The 23,847-nt window shown below is 39.6% G+C and overlaps 1 protein-coding gene across 9 annotated transcripts in view; it reads left to right on the forward strand.

Annotated features, from left to right (window-relative positions):
* Positions 1-23,847, forward strand: part of RBMS1 (RNA binding motif single stranded interacting protein 1) — a 213,331-nt gene that overhangs the window by 156,606 nt on the left and 32,878 nt on the right. For all 9 annotated transcript variants that reach the window (XM_077883262.1, XM_077883263.1, XM_077883264.1 and 6 more), the window contains 2 exons: positions 11,859-11,917; positions 17,263-17,354. In XM_077883262.1, coding sequence (XP_077739388.1) covers positions 11,859-11,917; positions 17,263-17,354 — 151 coding nt within the window. The remainder of the gene's footprint in view (positions 1-11,858; positions 11,918-17,262; positions 17,355-23,847) is intronic.

Raw genomic sequence — 23,847 nt, forward strand, 5'->3', positions numbered from 1 at the left:
TCGACAGACTGAGCCACCCAGGTGCCCCTTGGGTGGCTGATAATAACAAAATTATTATTTCAGATTTAGAAGCTAAAAGTCCAAAATTAAGGTGTCAGCAGAGCCATGGTCTCTCTGAAACCTGTAGGGAAGATTCCCTCCCTGCCTCTTCCTAGCTTCTGGTGGCTTGCCACCAAACCTTAGTGTTCCTGGCTTGTAGCTGTGTCCCTCACGTCACCATATAGCATCCTTTCTGTGTCTTTAGATGTAGATGTAGACACCTGTCACGTTGGATGAGGGCCTGCCCTAATAATGACTTCCTCTTGACTTAATTATATCTGCAAAGACCTTGTTTCCAAATAAGAGCACATTCACAGGTACTGGAGTTTAGGACTTTGACATCTTTTGGAGGGACACAGTTCAACCCATAATGGTAGTTGCTGGGGAATGGCAACCAAAGAGGCCCAAAACCATAATTTCTTACTATGATCAGATCATATATTTTTCTTAGTGCAACCTAAGTCTGTTTTATTCAGAGAACTTGAATTTGTTCCTAATTAAAAAAAAAAAGGGATATTTTCATGTGAATAAGCTGAAACTTTACCTAAATTTCTACAGTTGATTTCCCCCCCTTGGAACTTAAATATGACATTTTTCCCTGTTAAATATTATAGTATTGGCTTTGCCAAGAATTCATTCTAGCCTACTGAAAGTTTTTCTTTCTTTCTTTCTTTCTTTCTTTCTTTCTCTCTTTCTTTTAGATTTTATTTATTTATTTGAGTGAGAGACAACATGGCGGGGGCTGAGGGGGTGGTCAGAGGGAGAGAAAGAAGCAGACTCCCCACTGAGCAGGGACTGTGATGCAGAGCTGGATCCTGGAGATCCTGGAATTCTGCAGTCATGACCTGAGCTGAAGGTGGATGCTCACTCAAATGAGCCACACAGGCGCCCCTGAAACAATTTCATAATACAAATTTTGACATCTTACAACCACAGCCCCCCTCGCCCTGCCTTCCAGTTTTGGAACATGTACATGTGTAATATGTGTGTGTTAGGTACCTGATTTGTGCAGTTGTTTAAGTACTGAAAAAGTGCCACTAAGAACAGAGTTTTGTGGAACAACACTAGAGCCTTCCCTAAGTGCTGTGATCATTGACCAACAGACGTCAGCTCAGACACTTGTTTAACCAGCTACCCACTCATCCAAACTGAATTTCTCTTCCCAGATGTCCTCATGTAGTCCATGAGCAAATAATGACTTGCATTTAGCTCAAATCAAAATATACTGTGTAGCATTCCCAAGTAGCCCTATCTTTCTTGGCACCCCCCGAAATAGAAAGAACAAAACGTTAATGTGCATGACTTGCTCTAGGACTTTCCTGGCACTTGTTCTTTTCACGAGTCGCTCTAACCTTCTGTTTACTAATCCACTCTGGAATTTTGCTTCGGATAAGCATTAGCCTTCATTTCTTGAATCTAGTTTTTTGTTCTTTTAGAGAATGTGAATGACATTTTCCCTTTCCATTAGCACCTCTCCCTTTGTGCAAGATTTCTCAAAACAACCAAGATTGGAAAATTCTTATGAAGTGATGTAAACAGTCCCAGTCTTCATTCACAGCCCCCTTGCTTGCAAAGGAGAATGAGAAAGAACATCTTCTAGAAAATGCAGTGAATTCCAGCTCTCTTGAGAGTGAGGGTATATTACCTTCGTTTGGGGATATGGTACTTTTGTGAAACTGATACTAAAATAACTTACAGCATTGGGTTCTCTTTAGCTCCATTCTTTCACATACAGATGATCCCCCTCTGATTTTCTTAAATTTTGAGATTATAAACTTTGAGAACCATACTACTCTGTCTCTGGAATGATTGCTTATCTTCATCTGTAGGATCTCAGGACAGTCTTGTTCAGAAGCAAACCAGTAGGAAAACCAGTGTGGGAAAAACCAATGTGCCTTTTCCATCAGATCCACTCGTAGAGCTCTGACCTTGGTCACAAATGACACTTGAATGAAATATCTAAGTTTAGAAACATCAACTGTGCTGGCAGGCTATGTTAGCATTCTCTTGCTTATATTGTCCAAGAGTATTATTATTATCATTTGTTTTTTTTTTTACTAGTGATGCACTTATATTGTATCCACAGATTTCTGAGAACTAAAATGAGTAAAAGAGATAGCATTTTCCTTTTCAGTCTATTCCTCAGACTGGCTTTTCAAGGTCATGGGGCAGTCAGGATTTATTATGTTAGAGAAGGAGGGACTGACTACATATGAAAATCAATACACTGGTGCTGTGTTTTGGATCAAAGCCAATATTAGTGTTCATTCTAGGAAATGTCCAATTTGACTCTTGCCCTTTTTTTGCGTGTGTCAGAATCAAAAGAAATTTCTAGGTAACTTGTGCACTTGTGTTTTAATAGTTTCAAATAACTCTGTTTTGATTCAGAAAGCATGTTTACTTTTACTCTCTGTCACGCTGTTCTTATTTTGAATGAAGCAGTCATTAATGGTTTTCAGTGTTGGAGTTTAATGCACTCAGTTTCTATAGACTCTAACATACTTGTTTGGTACATAGTGTGTGTGTGTGTTTAAAAGATTTCTACTTTTGATTTCTTTTAAAAAGAGCAACAGATTTAGAGACATGCGGAACAGTCTAAGAACAAAAATTGTGTTAGGTTTTTGGAGTTTTCCTCCCTAATCTTTTACAGTTTTCTTTCCGGTACTAATTTTTTACTTCCATGTTAAACTGTTAAATTACCTGGGTTCCCTCCTTGGTGTTTCGATAAGCCAAATTGGGATAAAATACAAGGCCATGTTCATTTTCCAAGGCAAAATGTAGTATTTCCCTTCTCCCTACTACTGCCAACCTCCCTCAAATCCCCACACCAAACATTGCAAGGGGGAAAAAATATTACGTGTTTATATTTCATTCATTCAGCCAATTATATATTGAGTGGTTACATTATGCAAATAACCGTGCTGAAAAGTAACCATAAAAATGGTAGGTGTACACCTTAGGACCTTGTCAAAATTAAGGTAAAGAGATAGTTTAGCTTAGTGCTCTCAGGTGGTAAGAATTAGGAGTATCATGATTTGGAGGGCTTGGGAGAAAACGATAACATTTATTAGTTACTGAGTATCTGTTATGTGTCGAACAGTGTGCCAGCCCCTTGACAGTGATCCTGTGAGGTTAGGCATTGTCATGCCACTTCATGAGTGGAGATATCAAGGCCAGACAACTACTATACCAGAGTTGCAGAGCTGGTCATTGGCCAAAGGAGTGCTTGAGCATAGGCCTCTCTGGTTGCAACTCTGTCTTCTTGCTAGTATAACATTGTCTTCCTTATGACACAGGTAAAGTGAAATGCTATGTAAACATGAAGGTGAGATTGTCAAAGAGAAGAAAATACAGTTTTGGTGGGGAAAGAAGAGAATTTTAAAATTGCTCTATCACTTCTCAGTTCATAAATTCAATTCAGAAATAAGACACCACTTTCTATAATCAAGGTACCTTTGTTTTAAAAGTTAGACATTAATCACTGTTCGTGACTTTTAGGGATTCTTTTTTATGATAGTCTACGTTTTGCTTGCAAAATTCTGAGTTCCAATTTCAGCGAGTATTATTTTCCTCTGACTTATTAGTACTTGGGATCACTAATCTGGGTCTGGCCATCTGTGACTGCATCCCTAAGTGCTGTAGTACAGTGACTTGTGGCAAAAAAAATTGTCATAAGATAATGTAAATGGCTCTTTGTGTGCTATGTGCTCTTAAAAGACCATAAAATAGTGTAAAGCTACTTTACCTCGATTGCACATCATAATAGACTCGATACTAAACTGTAATGGCAAATCTGTGTAATAAATCAAATGCTTTATTGTGTGCTTTTTATTTAGAAGAGAGGTATAATTTTTTCATAGAATATGGCAAAAATGCATCTTAGCCATTTCTAATGAGGTAGTTTTATGTTCATTCTCTATGAATTATTTAGTTCAAGCTATATATGCAATAAATAGCATCAATTGTTACTTTTGTGTAGCAATTATAATAGATTAGCTGTGCCACCCAGGAATGTTGAGAGGGCAGATTAGCAAGCATGGCTCTAAATTTAGTCAGAAGAGGATATAAATCTCAAAATCTGGGTGCAAATGACTGATTTTATTTGTAGTTTGAAAGGGTGTGTTTATCTTAAAATCCCAGTGTTACAAAAAATCAGATATGTCGAAGTACCTCTTTTCTCTTGAAAAGGGAGATGCATTGTCCCAAAGATTCTGTAATTTATTCTCCATCAGTTTACATGCTGTGGGAGAACCAGTCCAGTGGGCAGGATAGACTCCTTGAGCATGGCCTAAGCTTCTGCTAAATCATCTCTCATCCTCAGGCTCTAGGTCTGGGACTGGGGCTGAAACTCCCTGCAGGAAAGGGAGCTGGCGTGGCTCCTTTTCTCCATCTTCTCTGCATTCACAGGGGTAAGCCACTGGCTTTCCATAGCTCCAACACCATGGATGTTTTTTCTCAGATGCCAAGTTAAGCATTTAAGGCTAATTCTAAGAAGTCCTCTGTCTTCAAACTTTTCTGTCCTTGAGAACTTTCCCAGGCATCTCCTAACTGTCCTCTTCCCTCCGTTTTAATTTCTTGAACTTGACTATTACTGCTTGAGTACCAAGAGCAAAAAATAAATAAATCCAGTAAAATAAAATGTGGCCCCTCTCTCTCTGCTACTCCTAGCTGTAAGGTTCTCATTAATGTTGCCAAAATCTTGTTTTCGTCATATCACTGTGTGCAGTTGCAAAACCTCCAGCCACGTTCTGTTCCCTGACTCCTTTTCCTGGAACTCAACACCCTATCAGACTTTTTCAAACTCAACTTCCTTTATTCCCCAACACAGGTTGTGTGAGACAGGTCTTTCTGTTTATTGTCCTCCACAGCCCACCTGTCTGTCCTGGTGAACTTGACCTTCATCCTGTGTTTATGTCTCCTTTATTTAGCATTCATCAGGTCAGGCCTCAGTATTCTTATTTTTTAAGATTAAAAATTCTTTACGTTCCCCCCCCCCCAAAGATTATCTCTCCCCCTCCTTTGATGACAGGAATGACATCATGTATGTTTTTCTTAGGCCTGCTGTGGTGAAGGGCATGCCAAAGACATGCTGTAAATATTTGTGCTTTGATTTCTTGGTCTGATCTCCTTCTCAACTGTTAACTTGTCTTTCCTTTGCTCCATTCACCTTCCCCCTAGGTTTGTTCTTGACCTTAAGGGCTGTAGCAGCTTTTCCTGCCAAGCATTTTGCCTCCTTCAAACCTCGGCTCTAATTTCAGCTGCATTAGAGGAGCCTTTCCATTCTATCCCATGTACCAGAAATCATTTCTTCACAAGGGCACACCCAGCCACAGCACACAAGTAGAAGGAACAGACTGTTAACGAATGCTAGGAGTTAAGCTGAAAACAGCTAAAATGTGGAATAGCTTTCTATACCTTTCATATTTTTATATCTTAGAAGAGTCTTACAGAAACATTTAAAATCTTCTGTGCTAACCAGGTAAAAGTCTTACAAAGTTTGATATTGATTGCCTAATTTTAAAATGTCACGTGTGTGTGTCTTATCTTCAAATGCCTACCACTTTTCTATACCAAGTAAAGAAAGAAAGCCAGCCCAGGTGAATTATTCAGAGTTGTGAGGATTCGGAATAACAGGGACAAGTGACTCCTATTTTTTTATTTTGTTCTCCAGCAAACTTTTCTATTAGCAAAATGAGTGCAATTTAATACTTTCTTCTCCTAGGAGACCACTGAAAAAGTAAAGCAGCAAAAGGAGCAATGGATGATGGCATACACATCTGTGTGTGTATGTATGTGCTTGTCTGTGCATTTTTTTCTTTTCCTCACAAGTCCAAAATAATGAGAAGTTTTTGCTTACAGTCCTCAAATCCATTCCCACCTAATACATGAGTTCCTCCTTTTAAGCTTTAAAGCCAGTCGTGCCTCCTCCCCACTTAATTATATATTTATATAGATTATGTATGTATGTATTATACATATGCATGCTTTTTTGGACATCTATTTCCAAATAGAACCATGTTGTCTCTACCCAGGAAGTTCAGTAACTCCCTTCAGGATGTTATTAGCATCTGTCCTGGAGACTTTGCAAATAGAGTCTGCCCTCATCCCCTCACTCACTTGGCGCGTGCAGATTCTAGTAGCAATTGCTTTCAGCCTGTGGTTGGTGACCAGTTTCTGCAGCTATCAGCACGGTTGTCCAAAGCAGACTTCCTGCCTCCCATCTTTGCCAGTTACTGGCTGTGCAGCCTTTACTAGATCCCCACCACCACCACCACCACGTTTCACATCTCCAAAGTGGGAATAGTATCTTACCTATTCCAAAGGTGGTGGTTACAATGAAAATAATTGACCTAAATCACTTAGAATAGGGCCTGGCATAAAATAAAAGCTATATAGATGTAAGCTATTACTTTTATTATTCTCCTGAATTAAGTCACTAGCTCATATTGTCCAGTATTGATATATCCAGAAGTCATTTCAGTTCCCTGTCCCTCCTCCTTGCTTCTTGCTGATGATTGTCCTTTGCACAAGCACAGAATCTCAGAGGACACGTCATGAGTCCCTAGTTGTCCTTCACAGGCAGCTCAGCAATTAAAACAAACAAAACCAGTCATCCTATATGCATGAGCAATATCCTGCCCCCTGTCAAATGTAAAATCATTTTTTTGTTTACATTGTAAGTATATACTTTTTATTACTGTTGTTTTCCACACACACGTTGCTTTTTCAGGTTTAATAATGTTCATAAAATCTTTCAAAACTAACACAAACACTGCAAATTATCCCATGGTGCTTAAATGAATTTACTACTGGAATGACCAATGTTAAAATAACTTATCAACCATTGTCGCCATCTGTTGGTGGTGGGTGGATTGGACTTCACTTTCCAGAGCCTGGGCTTCTAACTGGGAATGGTCAAAAGCTCTAAGTTGGCTGGTACGGGAGCATATGCGTGTGTGTGCACGCATGCGCGCTTCTGCATGCACATACATAGGTTGCACACGTGTGTGTTCAGTGTGTACATGCACATTGACAAAGTCTAAGGATAGGCACCATCGTGTCTTAACATTCATATCCGAAATTTCAGGTGATTTTAATATTTCAACTTTTCTGTGTCTTCTAATTACAAGTGCACATCTCTTTTGTAATTAAGGTAAATTAATAAGGTAGAGTTTAAGAGGGATGATGTGATGGGGCCAGGGAAGAAAATTAAGTTTTATTTACTACATACAGACTAAAATTTACTTAGATTTTATATTTCAGAAGATGAAAGAAATCTAAGTGGAAATGGGGGAGAAATGAATAAAACTATGATATAAACAGAAGGAATTTTGTTAGATTCTAAGCAGAAGGTTTTATCAGGCAAGTTCACTTGGGCCAGTAGTTAAATGTGAGACTTTACTTGTTATCCTCTCCCTTTGAAATTCTAGTGATTCTGTAGTCACATCTCTTAATTACTCTTTATCCTTTTGCTTCGTCTGGAGTGGATTATCATATTGTATTCTGGGCAGCCAGGCCTATGGTCTGAACCTTGTTAACTTTGAAGCTGGAAAACCCAAGGAATCTTCATACTCACATTTTTTCCCCATAAAATTCTGTGGCTTGCTCTCTTCTCTTCGGTGTTGGTAGAGTGTAAATTCTGTCAGTAGGAGGCCTGTTTTTCCCAACCATGCCCCTGTTACTTAATGATTATTTAGAACAAATTAAACTGCATATTGGAATAAGGGGTGATGAGTATCTGGTTTTGCTTTATGAATTTTTACTCAGATGTCTGTTACTCTTGCAGGTACTGATGATCAACAGTAGAACCAGACTAAATGTCACTCATCTGTGATGCCCCCTACCCTCCACCCCCTTGCTCCATATTATATCAAATCTTACTATAAATAGAACTAGTAGTGGGAAATGGTGACTGCTCTGAAGGCTGCTGCGTCTTTGCCTGTTCCTTGAGGTGCCATTTGACAGACAGCTCCTCTCCATGTTGTAGATCTTTTCTTGTGTCATCAGAACTGCTTGTTCTTTACTCCACTCCCACACATGGTGACCAAAACCCCCACTGAGAAGCTACCATAGCCAAGGCCTGAGGGATTGAAAGTAGGACATCTTCCAGTTCAGTTATTTTTTCTTAAAGATTTTATTTATTTATTTGAGAGAGAGAGCTAGAGAGAGCACAAGCCGGAGATAGAGAGAGGGAGAGTGAGTGAGAAGCAGACTCCCTGCTGAACAGAGAACCCGAAGCTGCTGCGCTCAGTCCCAGGACCTGAGATCATGACCTGAGCCAAAGGCAGCCTCTTAATTGACTGAGCCACCCAGGCACCCCAGTTCAGTTATTTTAATAATAAACCTCTGGTGCTATGGGAGGGGTCACTGAGTAGACAGCCCAGAAGCAAGGATGTTGACGAGAGGTAAGCCCTTCAGTCCCCCTCAGCTATCTCTTTATAGGCATCCTCCTGACCCACTGGAGGACAGGGGGGCCGATACAGAAGAGCTCCACAGAGTGAGTGGAAACTGCTTTCTGCCTTTCTGAGAAGTCACGGTCTTTCAGGTTTAACCAACAAATCATGATGAAAACCGCAATAGAAAGTAAAACTGATAAATTTCAGAAATCTCTCTTCTCCCACGCACCCCCCAGACCTCTTTCAGCCAGGAACCACATGTTTATGTCTTGTGTTTAACACAAACAAACCCTTTGCTTTGGCTTGAAAAGTCAGTCTACTCCCCTACCTTGTTAAGAAGAGGTCTCCCACTTGGTTCTTTCCCTTTCATACCCTCAGTGTATAAAGGAAACATTGTTTCTCAGAATTATTTCATGAATAAATTGCAGGGAGAACTTAAACAGAATGGTGTAAGTTTTAGGGTTTTAGGAGAGATCTTAGGCTTACAATTTATATGAGCTTTCACTTTCCTGTTTGCAAAAATGGGAATAATAGCACCTACCTCCTAAAATTGTTGCAAAGTTAATTAAATAAGATCATGCATACAAAGTCCCTGGCACAGTGCCTAGAACATAAGTAGGAACTGAGTAAATGTAATCCCTTTTTTTGGTCTCTTATAAAATCACAATGGATTTGGATGAGGAGATTAGGGATGGTTTCATAGAAGAGATAATGTTTGAACAAGTTCTTCAAGTTCAAGCATGGGTAGAATGGAATAATGATGGGAGGAGAGATGTGTTTAAAGTGATGGTTGAGGTAAATTAAAGCATCACACAGGGTTGGGAGCACCAGAAGCTGGAGACAAGGCAAGAACTAGTATGTAGCTTTTGCTTGGATCTAGACATAGTGAAGGGGAAGGGTGAACATTAGAACCATGGCAGAGACTGCCCAGAAGAGTGCCTGCCTGCCTGCCTGCCTGCCTGGACTCGGGAACGGCTGAGGTAGCTGATGGTGTCTTGAGCCCTTCCAGCCAGGTGGGGGGTCAGGAGTGAACACTGCTCCTGAAGGAAGAAAAGGCAGTGATGATGCGTTTGGGGTTCTTTGGGGGTAGGATTTAGAAAATAGTGGGCGTGCGGTAACATAGAATGAGATATTTGAGTACCTTAATAACATACGAAGATATTTAAGTTGGAAAGAGACAAAAACTGAAGTTTGGTGGGGAAGGGGGAATAACAAAGCAACAAAACCAACTCAGGAAGGAGAAACAGGCACCATCGGAGAAGATGCTTTAAATAACCCCATAGCACTGGACAGATGTCCTAGGAAAAGGAAGGGTTGAGACAGAGTACTTGAAGGAGGGAGAAGAGGAGGCTGACTGGGCACAGAAGCCAGGAAAGAGTGCCCAGAAAGCTATAATGAGATCTGGGGAGCAAGTTCAGAGCGGAGGCGGCGTGGGTTACATAGGCGTGGAGGTGAGGAGTAATGTCAAAGCAGCGGAGAGACCAGAGAGAACAGAAACCCGAGGACAGTGGCACGGAATGCATACCAGTGCTACCAGGAGCCCTTCCTCTCTTCCTGCTTCCCACATCTGCCTTCCTCTCCCATCATTAGTGTGGTGAGCAAGACCAAAAGGGTAGAAGGCCAGCCCCTGACCTTCCCTAAGTTTCCTTTCTTCTATTAGGTTTACAAAAGATGCTGAACTCCGTGACCTCAAGCCAAGGCTCTTAATCTCTGTGACTCTCAATCCCCTTATCCTAAATTGGAGTCATACTAACTTTCTTCTGTACTTGGGAAAGGTATGACACAGGAATGCAGTCGAAAAGCATTTTCAGCCAGTACTTTTGCAGAGGAGAGAGTGCTGGTAAATACCAAGCCTGTAAATAACTACATAGAGAAATGCCTCCTAAAAAAGGTGGTCTTTAAATCACTAATTTCTCTGGTTTTCAGATTTTCAAAAATCACTACCCTTTCTTGGGTAAGCATAGTGGCCTGTGTTAATGTTGTTATAAATACTTGAATCTCACAGGGAATTGAAGGTGTTTGTGCAGCATTATGCCTCTTGGATATAATTGTCATTTGAACCTTAAATTATCCTTTACTTTCATGCCTGGTTAGTGATCGCCTGATTACGTGATTATACAGAGTGAAAATTAACAGGGGGGAAAGAGGTGGTTCAAGCCATTTGTTTCTTCTAGATAAATATATTTCAGCTTGCTCAACGCATAAACCAGAAACCTACAATATTCAAAATGGTTTAAAATGCTGCACAAATGTTTCATTTCCTAAACTTTTAAGACTTCTTTAGCCCTCAAGATCAATCATGAGAAAGTAATATTAAAGAAAACATGAAATTTAAAATCATACGTAGGAAAGTAAAATTGGGAAATTGACTATGTATAAATGAGGACATAGGTCGCAGATATGTGATATAAGTTATGTGCATTTCTCAAAGTCCCAATGATTTTTAAAAACTGTTTTTTATAGGTTTTCTCCTAGTTTTTTGAAGACAAACATAGATAGCAGTGCTTCACATTGTGGTGTGGTCACTGTGAAAGGGTGTAGGGACTAGGACGTGTATTTAAGCTGTACTGACACTTAGTAGTAGTGCTTTAAGTTTAATATTCTGGATTTTTTTTTCCTTTCTTCACCCAACGTCTGTTGTACCTTAAGGAATTGAAACACACTTATATAGACCCTCATAGAATTAAAGCTTAATCCCTGGTTCATGGTTTTATATTCTTAATTGTTAATGTCATTGCACACGCATGCACAAACACACATTAGTGTATGTACTGTATAGCTATTATTACTGAGTTGAAAGAGGTATTAATTATATGTTTTTATGTATTTATTTACATAGTCCTCAGAATTTTAGGTTAAAAAAAAAAAACCTGTTCTAAATATATCATCAGACTTATTAAACATGTACGTGCACAGGCACACACCCTCCTGTGATGATCTGGAGCCATGCAGGGCTTTCTGTACAACCAAGATGAATAGATACAATGCAGACAGCTTTTCCTCTCTTACCAGTTTATAGACACTGTGTGGATCATAATACTTTAATAATTTTGTAGCCTTGCACTTGGCTTTGTATTCTTATAATGTTACTAGTAGGAACTTCTTCTAGAGCTTATATTCCTTTTTTAAAAAAAGTTGTGTTTTGTTTGTTTGTTTGTTTGTTTTGGTCCCAAGATTGTCAGGTAAGTACCTCATTCCTCAAAGTTCAACATCAGACTGTCATCCAAAGATTCAAATAGGAAGCCTAGCAATTCCCCTTTCTTTTAGCTTAGAGTGTAGAATTCACATTTTCTGTCCCCTAAGTGTAGAATTTTGTACTTTAAAGTTTGCAGGTACTTGAAAAGTATGTGTATTCTCTGGACCTAGGGGTTAATAGGGTTCCTTGATTCTAACTTCTCCTGTTGTATTCTTTTTATCTTTTAGATATGGGAAAATAGTCTCCACGAAGGCAATTTTGGATAAGACAACAAACAAATGCAAAGGTATATTCCCTTGGATAATAATTGACTAAATCCTATCTTTAGGAAAATGATGGAACTGTAAACCTGATCTTTGGTTTCAAAACCGCTACTTCTATTTTATGAAAAACCAAGTCTTCCATGTCACCTAGTTTCTGCTTGCACAATGTCAGCATATCCCTTTACGTTTGTCCCTGGTCGAGTTTTGGCTGAAAACCCTACAGCAGCTAACAGTTTGCCAGAATCGCAGCTCTGACGCCAGTGGAGCTAACATGCAGGATACCGGTTGGCATTTAGCCCCTACTTTACGAGGGAAGTAGAGTTAGAAAATAGCTTTTCTTTCCTGAGCCTGAGGAGATTAGAGCTGCTTACTGAAGACCATTGGACTGTACCAAAGAACTGAAAAGATTACATATTGTGCAAATTGGCTCTATTAATTAGAATAGAGTAGTTTTAAGCAGTACTTAATTACATGTTTCAATACTCCCAATTGTTCTGTGCTGAATGCCTGTTGACAATATTGGCAGCGGGGAGGAGAGAACCATTTTCACTGACCAAATTGTAATAGGGAGGGGAGGTCATATGCCCCTTTGAAATATGCTGCTGCATTAATTTGATGCACTGACCTTCAGTTTTCCGTGTAATTAGGATGAGCTAATCCAGCTCCAAGAGCTGGAAGAGGAGGCGTCTACCGTAGGCATCACTGATGCTCCCTGGTTCTGACTTTTAATGATCCAGCATCTTAACAATGGGCATGTGATTTCTAGGAAAGGGGAAGAATGGAGTCAGCTGACTTTGAGTCTAACTACTGACCCCATGAATTGAAATAAGGTTGACAGGAATAGGCAGAGAAGGCAAATCTCCTCATTAATTAGACCCCACTTTTTCAAGTAGTGGTGATGGCTTTGGCTTAGCACAGTCTGAGAAAGGCAAAGAATGTAAATGAACCGTATGGCAAAGCCTTGCCTTAGAAGCCAGCCATTTCCTTTAATCTAGACTTGAAGTGGTTCATTGTATTTGTGTCTTCTTCAAAGCTCCTAAATTTAAAGGAGCTATTGTGGCCAATATCTAAGCCCCTGTTTAAGCAATGTGGTACATTAAGACAGTTTTGCCTTGGGACAGGGAATAAAGCAGTGCTTTATGTAGAGAGGGACTCGATAAATATTTTAAATGAATTAAATGAGAGAGAGTCAAATTGTAGACTGAAATGTTTATATTTAGTTGCCAAGGTTAGTGTTATTTCACATATTTGTAAATGATTCATGAAAGCAGGGACACACACAAAAAAAATCTCTCAGTTTTTATAAAGAAAAATGGACTCTTGCAGGCATAAAACAGGAAGCTGATCTCAAACATTTGTTTCAAACTGAGAGAGAAATCACAGTAGACAAGTGGTTTTATGGCTTTACCCAACCTTTCCTCCCACCCCGCCCCCAGCAGAAAAGAATTTTACAGAGCAGATCAGTGTGTTAAAAATTAGCAAAGCTGCCCCAGTTGAGTGAGGAAGAGGACTCGGAGGACTCCTAGCTGAATTAATTCCTCATGACACCCCTCCACTGAATACTCCTCCTCCCTGTCATACACTCTGCTCCAATGAGAGCCTCTTCCCTAGAAACTAAAATTCCACAAAATGCCCAACACAATATAGAAAAGGTGTAGGTAAAAACTACTCCTGCTAAATCAGACATATTATAATACAAAGCCTTGAAGGTTGGAGAGTGGGGATCCCTGGGTGGCGCAGCGGTTTAGCGCCTGCCTTTGGCCCAGGGCGCAATCCTGGAGACCCGGGATCAAATCCCACGTCGGGCTCCCGGTGCATGGAGCCTGCTTCTCCCTCTGCCTATGTCTCTGTCTCTCTCTCTCTCTCTCTGTGTGTGTGACTATCATAAAAATAAATAAATAAATAAATAAATAAATAAATAAATAAATAAATAAATAAATAAATAAATAAATAAATGTTGGAGAGTGTTCAAAGATACGAGGAGACATTTGTGGGGCTTTCAAAATAAGGGAAGGAATAATTCAGAACTGATTTTCCATACAGCACATTTCCGGGAGACCCTCTCTTAAAGTGAGTCCCAGCAGATGTTGCCTTGTGTGAGGGCGACGATAGGAACCTTGTAAGGGCTCTTCGTTTCACAGAGGCTCTCAGGATAGACAGGCGTCAGCATATGTGCTGAATGGGTGGCTGGGTGAGTGAGGGAGCCAAGTGAGCAAAATGGGTTTGTAAAATCCTGGAAACAGAATGAGAGAGCTCCTCAAAAAAGGTAATTTTAAGACAAATGAGAAGAAATAACACAGCATACCTCATAGTAAAGACAACATGTTAGTCATTGATAACTTGAGAAGATAGGTGAATGGATGGATAAATATAGATAATGCATGAGATTATAGGGTATTCACGTAAACAGAAAGTTCTTGTGTTAAATACTAATTTTGGGGGGCTGACCATATCAAAGAATTTTATTCCTGAAAATTAGAGACCTTAGAGGTCACAGAACATTTTTTGTCACAAAGCATATTGTGGAGCCTCTATCCAAGAAAGAAAATTATACTGAAGGAAACATTGCTGTGAATAACATGTACCTTAGTTATTAAATTTGAAAATTCGCAAGTCAGTTGCTTTTCTGCATTTCAATTTTTGTCAGGTGTCAGCCAACTTAAGGTATTTAAATGCTAACACTGGTATACATGGCAGTTCAGTTGTGACACTGATTGATTATTATTGCTTACGGAGTTACATACAAGACTAGAGCACATGCACGCAATATGACACACGCACATACACTCGTGCGGAGTTAAAACGGGTGAGGATAAATCTGAAAAATGGCAAGATAGAAGTAAGAGCAGGACACCTCAGGTTACTACAGAAATGGCCTGTCTTCCTAATGGCCAAAGCAAACATAAAAAACATAGCTATCCCTGTGGTTTAGTCATGTCAATGTAGAGGAAAATCCAAGAAGCAGGAGTGCTGTTATTATTCCTGGTCCTGAGACCTGAGGAGTGTCCTCCTGTGGATGCAGTGAGAAGATGCAGTTTTACTTAGTGAATCCCACCTTCAAAAATATCTTTATACATATTTATATAATGAAACCTGTAGAGCCTGTAACTCAAATTTATATATTCTTATATTTACTTGAGAGTAATATAATAGGGGGATCCCTGGGTGGCTCAGCGGTTTAGCGCCGCCTTCGGCCCAGGGCGTGATCCTGGAGTCCCGGGATCAAGTCCCACGTCGGGCTCCCTGCATGGAGCCTGCTTCTCCCTCTGCCTGTGTCTCTGCCTCTCTCTCTCTCTCTCTCTCTCTCTGTGTCTCATGAATAAATAAATAAAATCTTTTAAAAAGTAATATAATAGAGAAAAGAGCACACAGTTGTATGCCTATATATTTGTTTCCACCAAATATTTATGATACAGCTGTATGGTTAGAAAAGGCCAGAAAAGGATGTAAACAACTAAAATGCAACCATTATAGATTTTTCCTAATAAGAAAATAACAGAAGGAATACTAATAGTAACTGACTGGAAATAATTTCAACCACAATTACATCAAAATTGCGATTTTCTGTTTCTTATATTTTATTGACAACAACAAAATTGGGGGGGGGGACCACACTCAATTATCCATCAGTGGGAGTGACATCATTTTATTGTAGCTGAGTATCCATTTATGGCCTGCTAAGCTGTATGTGGTGATAAAATAAGTAGAGAGAGAGAGAAAGGGAGAGGGAGTGTGCACGTGTGTTTGTGCACGTGTGTACCCCCGTAGAGGGAGGCGTATTAGCATTAACTTACAGGTTTCTGAAACACCCAAAATATGTTTAACCTAATTTCTGATGTGTCAGTTGAGCAGCATTCTCTGCTTTTACCTGAGCCAGCTCATCTTTTTCTTTCCAATCTAGCTATTTCTCCACTGTCTAAATCAAATTAAGCTTTGTTTCAGTTCAATTCCAAGTAAGAGAAGGAAGCTGCTGCTTCTTTCAGCTGTAACTAACTCATCTCTCCTGAATCTGTTTCCATAATTGATGGTTATTCTGTTTCATTACAACATGTTTTGTTACCAGACCATATTTTTGGTACTAATACTGCAAACTGACCTTTGAACCTTTTCCAAGCTCTGTGTTTGGCCTTGTTGATGTGTATGTTTGTCTGTTTTAACACTAGTACTTTACTGTCGAAAGTACTCTACCTTTACAGTATCTAGAAATAAATGATAGGACTAACCCTTCTGTGCAGGCTTCAAACAGTGCTTTTGTTTTCCAAAATATTCTTATTTATTTAAAGCTTATTTTATAATAATAGGTTTGAGTTCCAATAACATTTCTGTTGGTATTTTTGCCTGGTACCCTGATCTTTTAAACAGTATGTTAAATATAATTTAACCTTTTCTCAATAGCTTAAGAGTGATCACAGTGAAAAATCAGCGATTGCCCATTTTTAATACAGTGATACTCACTGGAAATTCATGGGCCTGTTGCTTTTATGCTGCTAAAGTCCTGTTCTTTGTATAATTTTCCTCTTTTATTGCTCGTTGCTAGTTTTTGCTGCTGATTTTGCTGCTAGGTGTCTTGTAGCAGCCCTGCCCTTACCCTGACACCTTTTTTCCTTTAGTTTCCTGCTTTTGACTTATTGTGGCTAGAGATTACCTGACCAGCTTGTTAAAAATGTTTATGAAGCTATGAATAAATAAAACCAGAGCCTCTTTTGGAGGTTATTTATTTGCTTTTATGTTTTGTTTTTAGACATTAGGACATGAACTGCTGCAACAGCTCTTTTGGCTATCTAGAAGCATTTTAACTCCTTTATTTGAAGGAGGATCACGAGGCATATTTTAAGTAAATAAGTAATCATATTTTTAATCAAGTACTAAAACTGCGATTATATTTGTTGTAGTTAATGGTTATACTTAATTTATTTGAAAAATAAATTTTAGTCTGTGGATTAAATATTTTTTTCTGTTATTTGATAAGTTCCGTATGATTGCTCCATCTTCCTCATCAAATCGTTAAAAATGCTATTTCTCTGAAGTAGATATTTTCCTTTTTTTTTTTTTTTTTTTAACTTTGGTTATCTTAGATGTCTTTTTTTTTTTTTTTTTTTTTTTCCAGTATGACACCTGAGAAGAAGGGAAAACTGGGGTTGGGGGCAGGGGTTGTTTTTTACTTTGAAGGGAAATCTATCTAGCTCAGGAGAGATGACAGGGACAGACAGCCTGAAAAGGAGGCTGCAATGCAGCTGGTAATGCCAGACACCTGTCAGGACATCAGGGTTTTTGTTTCTGCTACCCACACTGGTGAACCAGTCATTCGTTTGCTCTTTACATTATCACAAAATAATGGCTTAATAACAAAGTATGTTTTACATTTCAGGTTATGGTTTTGTCGACTTTGACAGTCCTGCAGCCGCTCAGAAAGCTGTGTCTGCCCTGAAGGCTAGTGGGGTTCAAGCTCAAATGGCAAAGGTGAGTCGAGAGCCAGTAGTCACTTCTCTGGTCCCTGGCATCGGTTCTGATGCCTGGGATGGTGCTTTGCCTGTCAGCATTGGCATTACCTCTCCATCGAAGCCAACCTTGGTTACTTCTAGACCGCTATACTGGGCCTCTCCATCCTCAGTAATAGTTTTAGGACAGGTGGAAGCTACAGATGCTATTTTGAATCTCTACAAAAGTCAGACATTTTTAGACACTGGCTATTTATGGGATATAAATGTAGTCTTTAGTAGTTCTACAATGGCTTTATTCCGGGCTTGTTTCTGATGAACTTTTAGCATTCTAGAAGAAGAATGGTGTTGAAGCAGGGTTTATGCCCTGGTCTTTTTGCTGCCCAAATGTAAACTCAGGTTACGTTACCCCTAGTACCCATGGTCACTTCCTAAGATACTCATATAATTATGTGCATTTTTTTTTCCATTTGTGGTTCTCGAATTGCTATGGAAAATATTTCGAAGCCTGATACTCAAGAGTTTGATATTTTGTTGTATTCTTTTCAAAAGATCAATAATTTTATATTCTCTGTCTTCTTGAAGCACAAAGGAAAGTAATTTTGTCACCTCTGCTACTTCTGAATAGTAGCATGTGATCATTCCCTCAGGAGCATTCACATTTCCTTAAGGAAAGAGGATTTATGGATTTATGGAAATTAAAGGACTTTGCTAAAGAGATAAGTTACCTGCTAAGACCTTGAGGCTCCTGTAGGACATGTGTGTGTAGCTACCACAATAGAAATTTACCTTGACTCAAAGAATCAACATACATAAAGATTTCGGGAATTAGTGAAAAGGATCAGTTTTCTCAAGTAGTCTTTGACTTTTGATATTTTCAAAGCTTTGAACTGAGTTGGACATATTTGAGATTTTCTTAAACTCCAGAATTAAGAAGTTAAAATAAATAGAAACTATTTTAGAAATATTAAGCACCATGATTTTCAGATTATCTGTCCATTATATAGAGTAATTCCCTGTGGCATTGTTGGAAGACTGGGATCGTGAAGGTTTTAAATATATTTAATTGTGACTGTACTTTACTTGTGTAATGATTTACAGCATGTTTAATCTGCCTCTGTAAACAGTGGGTCACCATACATTTTACAAGCAGGACTTTCAAGGTACAATCAGAAAACAGCTCTATTTTTTCCCTCTACTTTGTCTATTTCCTGTATTCTGTGAAGTTCCTGCTTCCTCCTCTCATGGATAAAATCCAGGGCGGGTCCCATGACTTTGCTGGCCACTGTCATTATCTTAAAAAGTCCCTTCCTTTCCGGTCTTTCTGATTAATTTTTTTTTTTTTTTTCAGTGAAATGCCTCTTGATTTTTCATATCCACACTTCATGGAATGTAATTATCTTTCAACACATTTTCAGCCATTTCTATATGTACTCATACCAACCTCAATGAAGGATTTTAAACAAGATGTTATATAGGGAGTCTCAAGTTACATTCTAAATACAGTTTGTAAAATGTCAGAATCACATGTAGAGGTTTTAAAAACTGCTGAGAGTCAGCAAGAGGGGTATGTGACTTGGATGTCACTGGTGCTGAAAGAAATCACAGCAGTTGTCTGCTAACAACCATATTGATTAGTTGGTGATCGGGAAGCAATGTCTTAAAAGTTTATATCCCAATAAAACAAGTCACATTGTAGGAAATTGCAGGAAAATAAGTATTTAATTACGTTTTAGGAAATTGGTGGTGGTGATTAATGTGTAATACATTATGCTTTTTTCATATTTGAAATAATGTGGAATAGGATCCTGGTTAACATTTTGATGCTGGATGTCTCATTTTTAAGAACATGTTACTATCAGGTTTAATCCGATCGGTAGTGAAATAGAATAGAGAGGCCAGGCAAAAGTTGGTCTAAACAGGCTTTTAATGGGACGCGCTCTCAGGTGAGGTTCCACGACCCACAGGGAAGGGAGAGAGCGGGGAAGTCTCAGGCTGGGGAAGTCCATGCAGGGGAGGACAAGTGGGCTTTTTTTTTTTTTTTTTTTTTAATTATGATAGTCACGGAGAGAGAGAGAGAGGCAGAGACATAGACAGAGAGAGAAGCAGAGGGAGAAGCAGGCTCCATGCACCGGGAGCCCGACGTGGGATTCGATCCCGGGTCTCCAGGATCGCGCCCTGGGCCAAAGGCAGGCGCTAAACCGCTGCGCCACCGAGGGATCCCACAAGTGGGCTTTTTAAGAGGGGAGGGGGAAAGGGTTGGATGTCTGTGCAGGGGGTGATAGGCATTAGGCATATTACTGGTGGAATCAGCCTGGGGCAATAACTGCCCATGCCCTTATATGGGGTCTGGGTAAAGTACAGTTTCCTGCATGGTCCAGTCTCTCCCTGATGACATGTCCTCGGGCGGTCTGCTGGTGACGGGAAAGTTCTGAGGTGGGGGCCACAAGGTGGAGGGTCCACCGCCATTTTGTTGGTGCTTCCCGATCCCCCTTGATCCTGCCAGCCCAACAGTTACTGATGTTACATATGTGATGCCTGTAATTTAAACGTCCAGTCCTGATAGTTTTTGTTGTTTGTTTTTGATGAAAAAATTTTTTTAAGATTGATTTATTTGAGAGAGGGAGTGTGCAGGGAGAGACGGAGAGAGAGAATCTCAAGCAGACTCCCTGCTGAGTGTGAAGCTGGATGTGGGGCTTGATCCCAGGACCCAGAGTTAATGACCTGAGCCAAAGTCAGAAGTCAGCTGCTTAACCCAAGTGACCTACCCAGGCACCCCGGTTTTTTATGACATTTTGAATATCACATTGAAGCTTCCCCCTTCTTCCAGCTTAGGTCTGCTCTAAGTCATAATAAGCCTACAGTGGGATGGGAGCTTGATCAGTTTCTTTGCTCTTTCCCAAACTTATGTTTTTCTTGCTTTTCCATCAGCTGAATAGCTGTGATTTCTAACGCTCCCCCCTTGGAACATTGGTATAAGACTGGAAAGTTTCTTGACCTGACGGTGGTGTAATCTGGTATTGATTTCTCTGGCCAGAGAGTTGCTGCTTTCCTTCATGGAATTCTTCAGAGATTTTTCAGAGATCTCTTACACCACCGCCACCACCACTCCTAATTGATCTTTCTCCTGTGGCTCCTTGAAACCACAGGAATATATACCTCAGTTCCTGAAAACTTAAGGGTCTGTCTTCAGCCCTTTTCTTCTGGGACCTCCTTGCCCTCCCAAGCAGCCTTCTTGGAAGGATTTAACACAACCCTGGGCTAATTCTACCTTGTATGGCCCACACATGATCTATGTTTGGCAACTGTCTATGGGTGAGCAGGTGCTTACCACCCACACTTAGAGTCCCCTTCAGCCAGCCTTTGACCTGTTAGATTCCTCAGGCTAAAATCAGACATCCATCCATTGTATCCACTGAGCTCCATGGAACACAGAGCAAGCCTCCTGAGTGGTGTGTTTAAGCACCTCTGGCTTGACTGGCAATAATAGGGGAGCAACCCACATGGTGAGCCTCAGAACACATCAGCATTTCTCTCCACATACATGTGCGTTCTCAGCCTCTCCGGTCTCTCAAAGACAGCGGAGGTGGGTGGTCAGCTAAGCATCCCAAACTAGTTCTCAGCCGGCTCTTTAGGTGGTCTGGTTTCTCACTCTGGAATGTGGGAGTGCCAACCATTGTTTTGTGGCTTGTGCTGAAACAAGGTTAGAAAGAGGGCTATTTTAACAACCTGTTACAAATGCAGAGGCCTTATTTAAAGCAACCCTAAGAGCACTTACCTAGACATCGGCTCAGTGCCGTTGATATTAAGCAGCATAGTCTATGAAATATCCACCGTTTTTGAAGACTACACTGCATTTAGTCAAAACTGGACTGGGTATAGATTGGCCCATCCAACATGTCAACAGTGCACTCTGAATGCCACTTTCCTGTGGATTGATAATGAGCACTGTTCAGAGGCCTCCTTAGGAGACTTGGTACTGTAAATTGGCTAGGAAAAATGATCTCTTTCTACTTCATCTGTAGGGAAGGAACGGTACACAGGTTCAGAGATGCTGGCAGTGGGCCAATCTCCTGCACTTTGTGAATTTCTTTAGGTCTCTGTAGAACGAGTGAGTTTCCTGGACCTGATTTCTTTTTTATAATATCATTAAAGTTACAAAAAATATTTCAAATGCTAGAGGGTCCGTTGTTCTGTACCATGGCACCATGGATTTGAGAATCTGGAATTGACTTAACCCCTTTATGCCATCCGGATAAAGAAGCACCTGGCACACACCTTCTGTGGAGACAGTTTTTAAAGGAAGTTTAGGTGTGTCTCCCACATTGAGTGATAAGGGACCCATTGCCATCCACTTTTTGCTAGGGAATTAACCAGGATACTACATAAAGTTTTGAAAATTCACATAACATATTAAAAGCTTGCTTTCTCATGTAATTAGAAAAAAATTAAGGGGCATGCTACTAGGGCAGTCAGCAGGGTGGTGGGGGCATGGATTCAGGTTTGGGGTGAAGGAGAATATTATATTGTTTGACACGTTGACTGCCTGGATTGAAAAAGGACTCCACAGATACCCAAACTGGATTGAAAAATTGCAAGTGGAGAACATTCAGCAGCAGTAATTGTTTCTTATTCATATGTTAACTTTCAGTACCTTTCTTGGTACCTAGCATAGAGTAAATACTAAATGTTTGTTTTGTTGATGACCAAAGAAGCCAACTAACTGAGAGAAAAACTTTCTTCCTAACTTGAGCAGATATTGAGAATTAAGAATGGGATGTTTAAAAATTATATTTACTGAGCTCTGTCCATGGAGCACCCTGATGAATCTTAACCAAAAGGTTTACCCAAAGGCTCCAGGCCATTCCTATTTATGTTAAACTTGGCCTTGTTTCTGACGTGTTTGTTTGTAGAACAGAAAACTCAACCTGTAAAGAGAACAAAACTCAGATACCAAGCTAAAAGGACTTAAAACTCAAATCAGCATTGGTAATACCTGCTAATAGAATGACTTCTATAGGCCTTTCAGCGATGCCTCTTAAGGCCTGCTGGGAGTCACCAGATCATCATATGTTACTTGCCTGGTGGTAAGCTAGCACATTTCTTTTCAGTAAATAGGTAATCAAAGAAGCAGGAATTTAATCCCACTTCCACATGGAGTCTGCTGCGCTTCAGGCAGTGTGCATTCACATGCATGTAAGCAGCTATCGGCTGGTTGGTGAACCTATTCAGTACAAGAGAAAACAGATGTCTGGTCTTCCTGCCAAGTCCCTTTCTTGCATTTTAGGAACCATTCCACATGCACAGGGAGGTTTTTGTTAATTTCTTTCAGATGATGACTGAGTGCTTTACACCACGCGGGACCTCTGGGCCCTGCTTTTCTACTCAAGTGAACATTAGCGGCCATTTATCCCTCTCACGGCCAATGTGGGAGCTAGTTTTCTACTTGTTAGAGAAGCCATTGAACCTTTTCCATGCCTAAGGATGAATATAAAGAGGCCTGTTGGCCCCATTTTATGTTTGGCCACCCATAATTTACAGAATAATTGTTTTTTGAGACATAACATTGTATGTAATAAAACAGAGTTATGGTTGTCACTGATTTTAAAGAAACTAAATTACCCACATTCAAGAACCACCCCCTAGTTACTAAAAGTATTATATATTCCATTCACTATGAATGTATGGTAATTAGAATACATGGACACTTTGGGGATTAGATATTTTTGTGGCCAATGCTGTCAGCTTGGAGTTTCTTCTTCTTTTTTTTTTTTTTTTTTTTTTTTTTACTTCTTTCTTTCTTTCTTTCTTTCTTTCTTTCTTTCTTTCTTTCTTTCTTCTTTTCTCTTCTCTTTTCTTTCCTTTTCTTTTTAATTATTACAACTTTGTAGTCAACATTTGCAGGATAAGTTGACCATTTAATAAGAAGAATAAATAACATTAGCTTTAAAGGTCATCCCAAATGAAAAGCCCTAAATGACTGAGGTGTTGTTGGGGGGAAAAATGCATTAAAATCATAGGAAATATTTACTTGTATTTAGTCTACTTTAGCTCACTCTTTATTGAAGAATGGGTTGAAAGCTCAGTTTCTTTCTGGATTCTGATTTTAGTACTTATTTTTTTCTTCATTGGTAAACTTTCAAGTTGAATCAAGACTTTGAAGAATGTAATATTTTATTAATATTTTAATCATAGAAGCAACCAAAACATAGATTTGGAAAGTATTTTGTACCTACATAGTTAACCCTTTTAAAAATACTTCACATATGACAAATTCTCCTCTGAACATTCTTAAATATTAGTCATTTAATAGTTACAATTGTGACTTAAAAAGAAAGCCCCACAATATTTATGGTATGTTTCTTAACGTAACATTTTTTATGCCATATCTTTGTCCAAGGAGGGTTTTAATGCTTTTTAATTAGGGAGTTCCCAGCTCTATTCTGAATCTGACTAAGCATGATTCAGAGATTTTTCTCGTAAGATAGGTTTAATGATATCATTTCCTTGCTTCC

Source organism: Canis aureus, chromosome 34 (assembly GCF_053574225.1).
Source record: "Canis aureus isolate CA01 chromosome 34, VMU_Caureus_v.1.0, whole genome shotgun sequence".
NCBI classification, from domain to species: domain Eukaryota; kingdom Metazoa; phylum Chordata; class Mammalia; order Carnivora; family Canidae; genus Canis; species Canis aureus.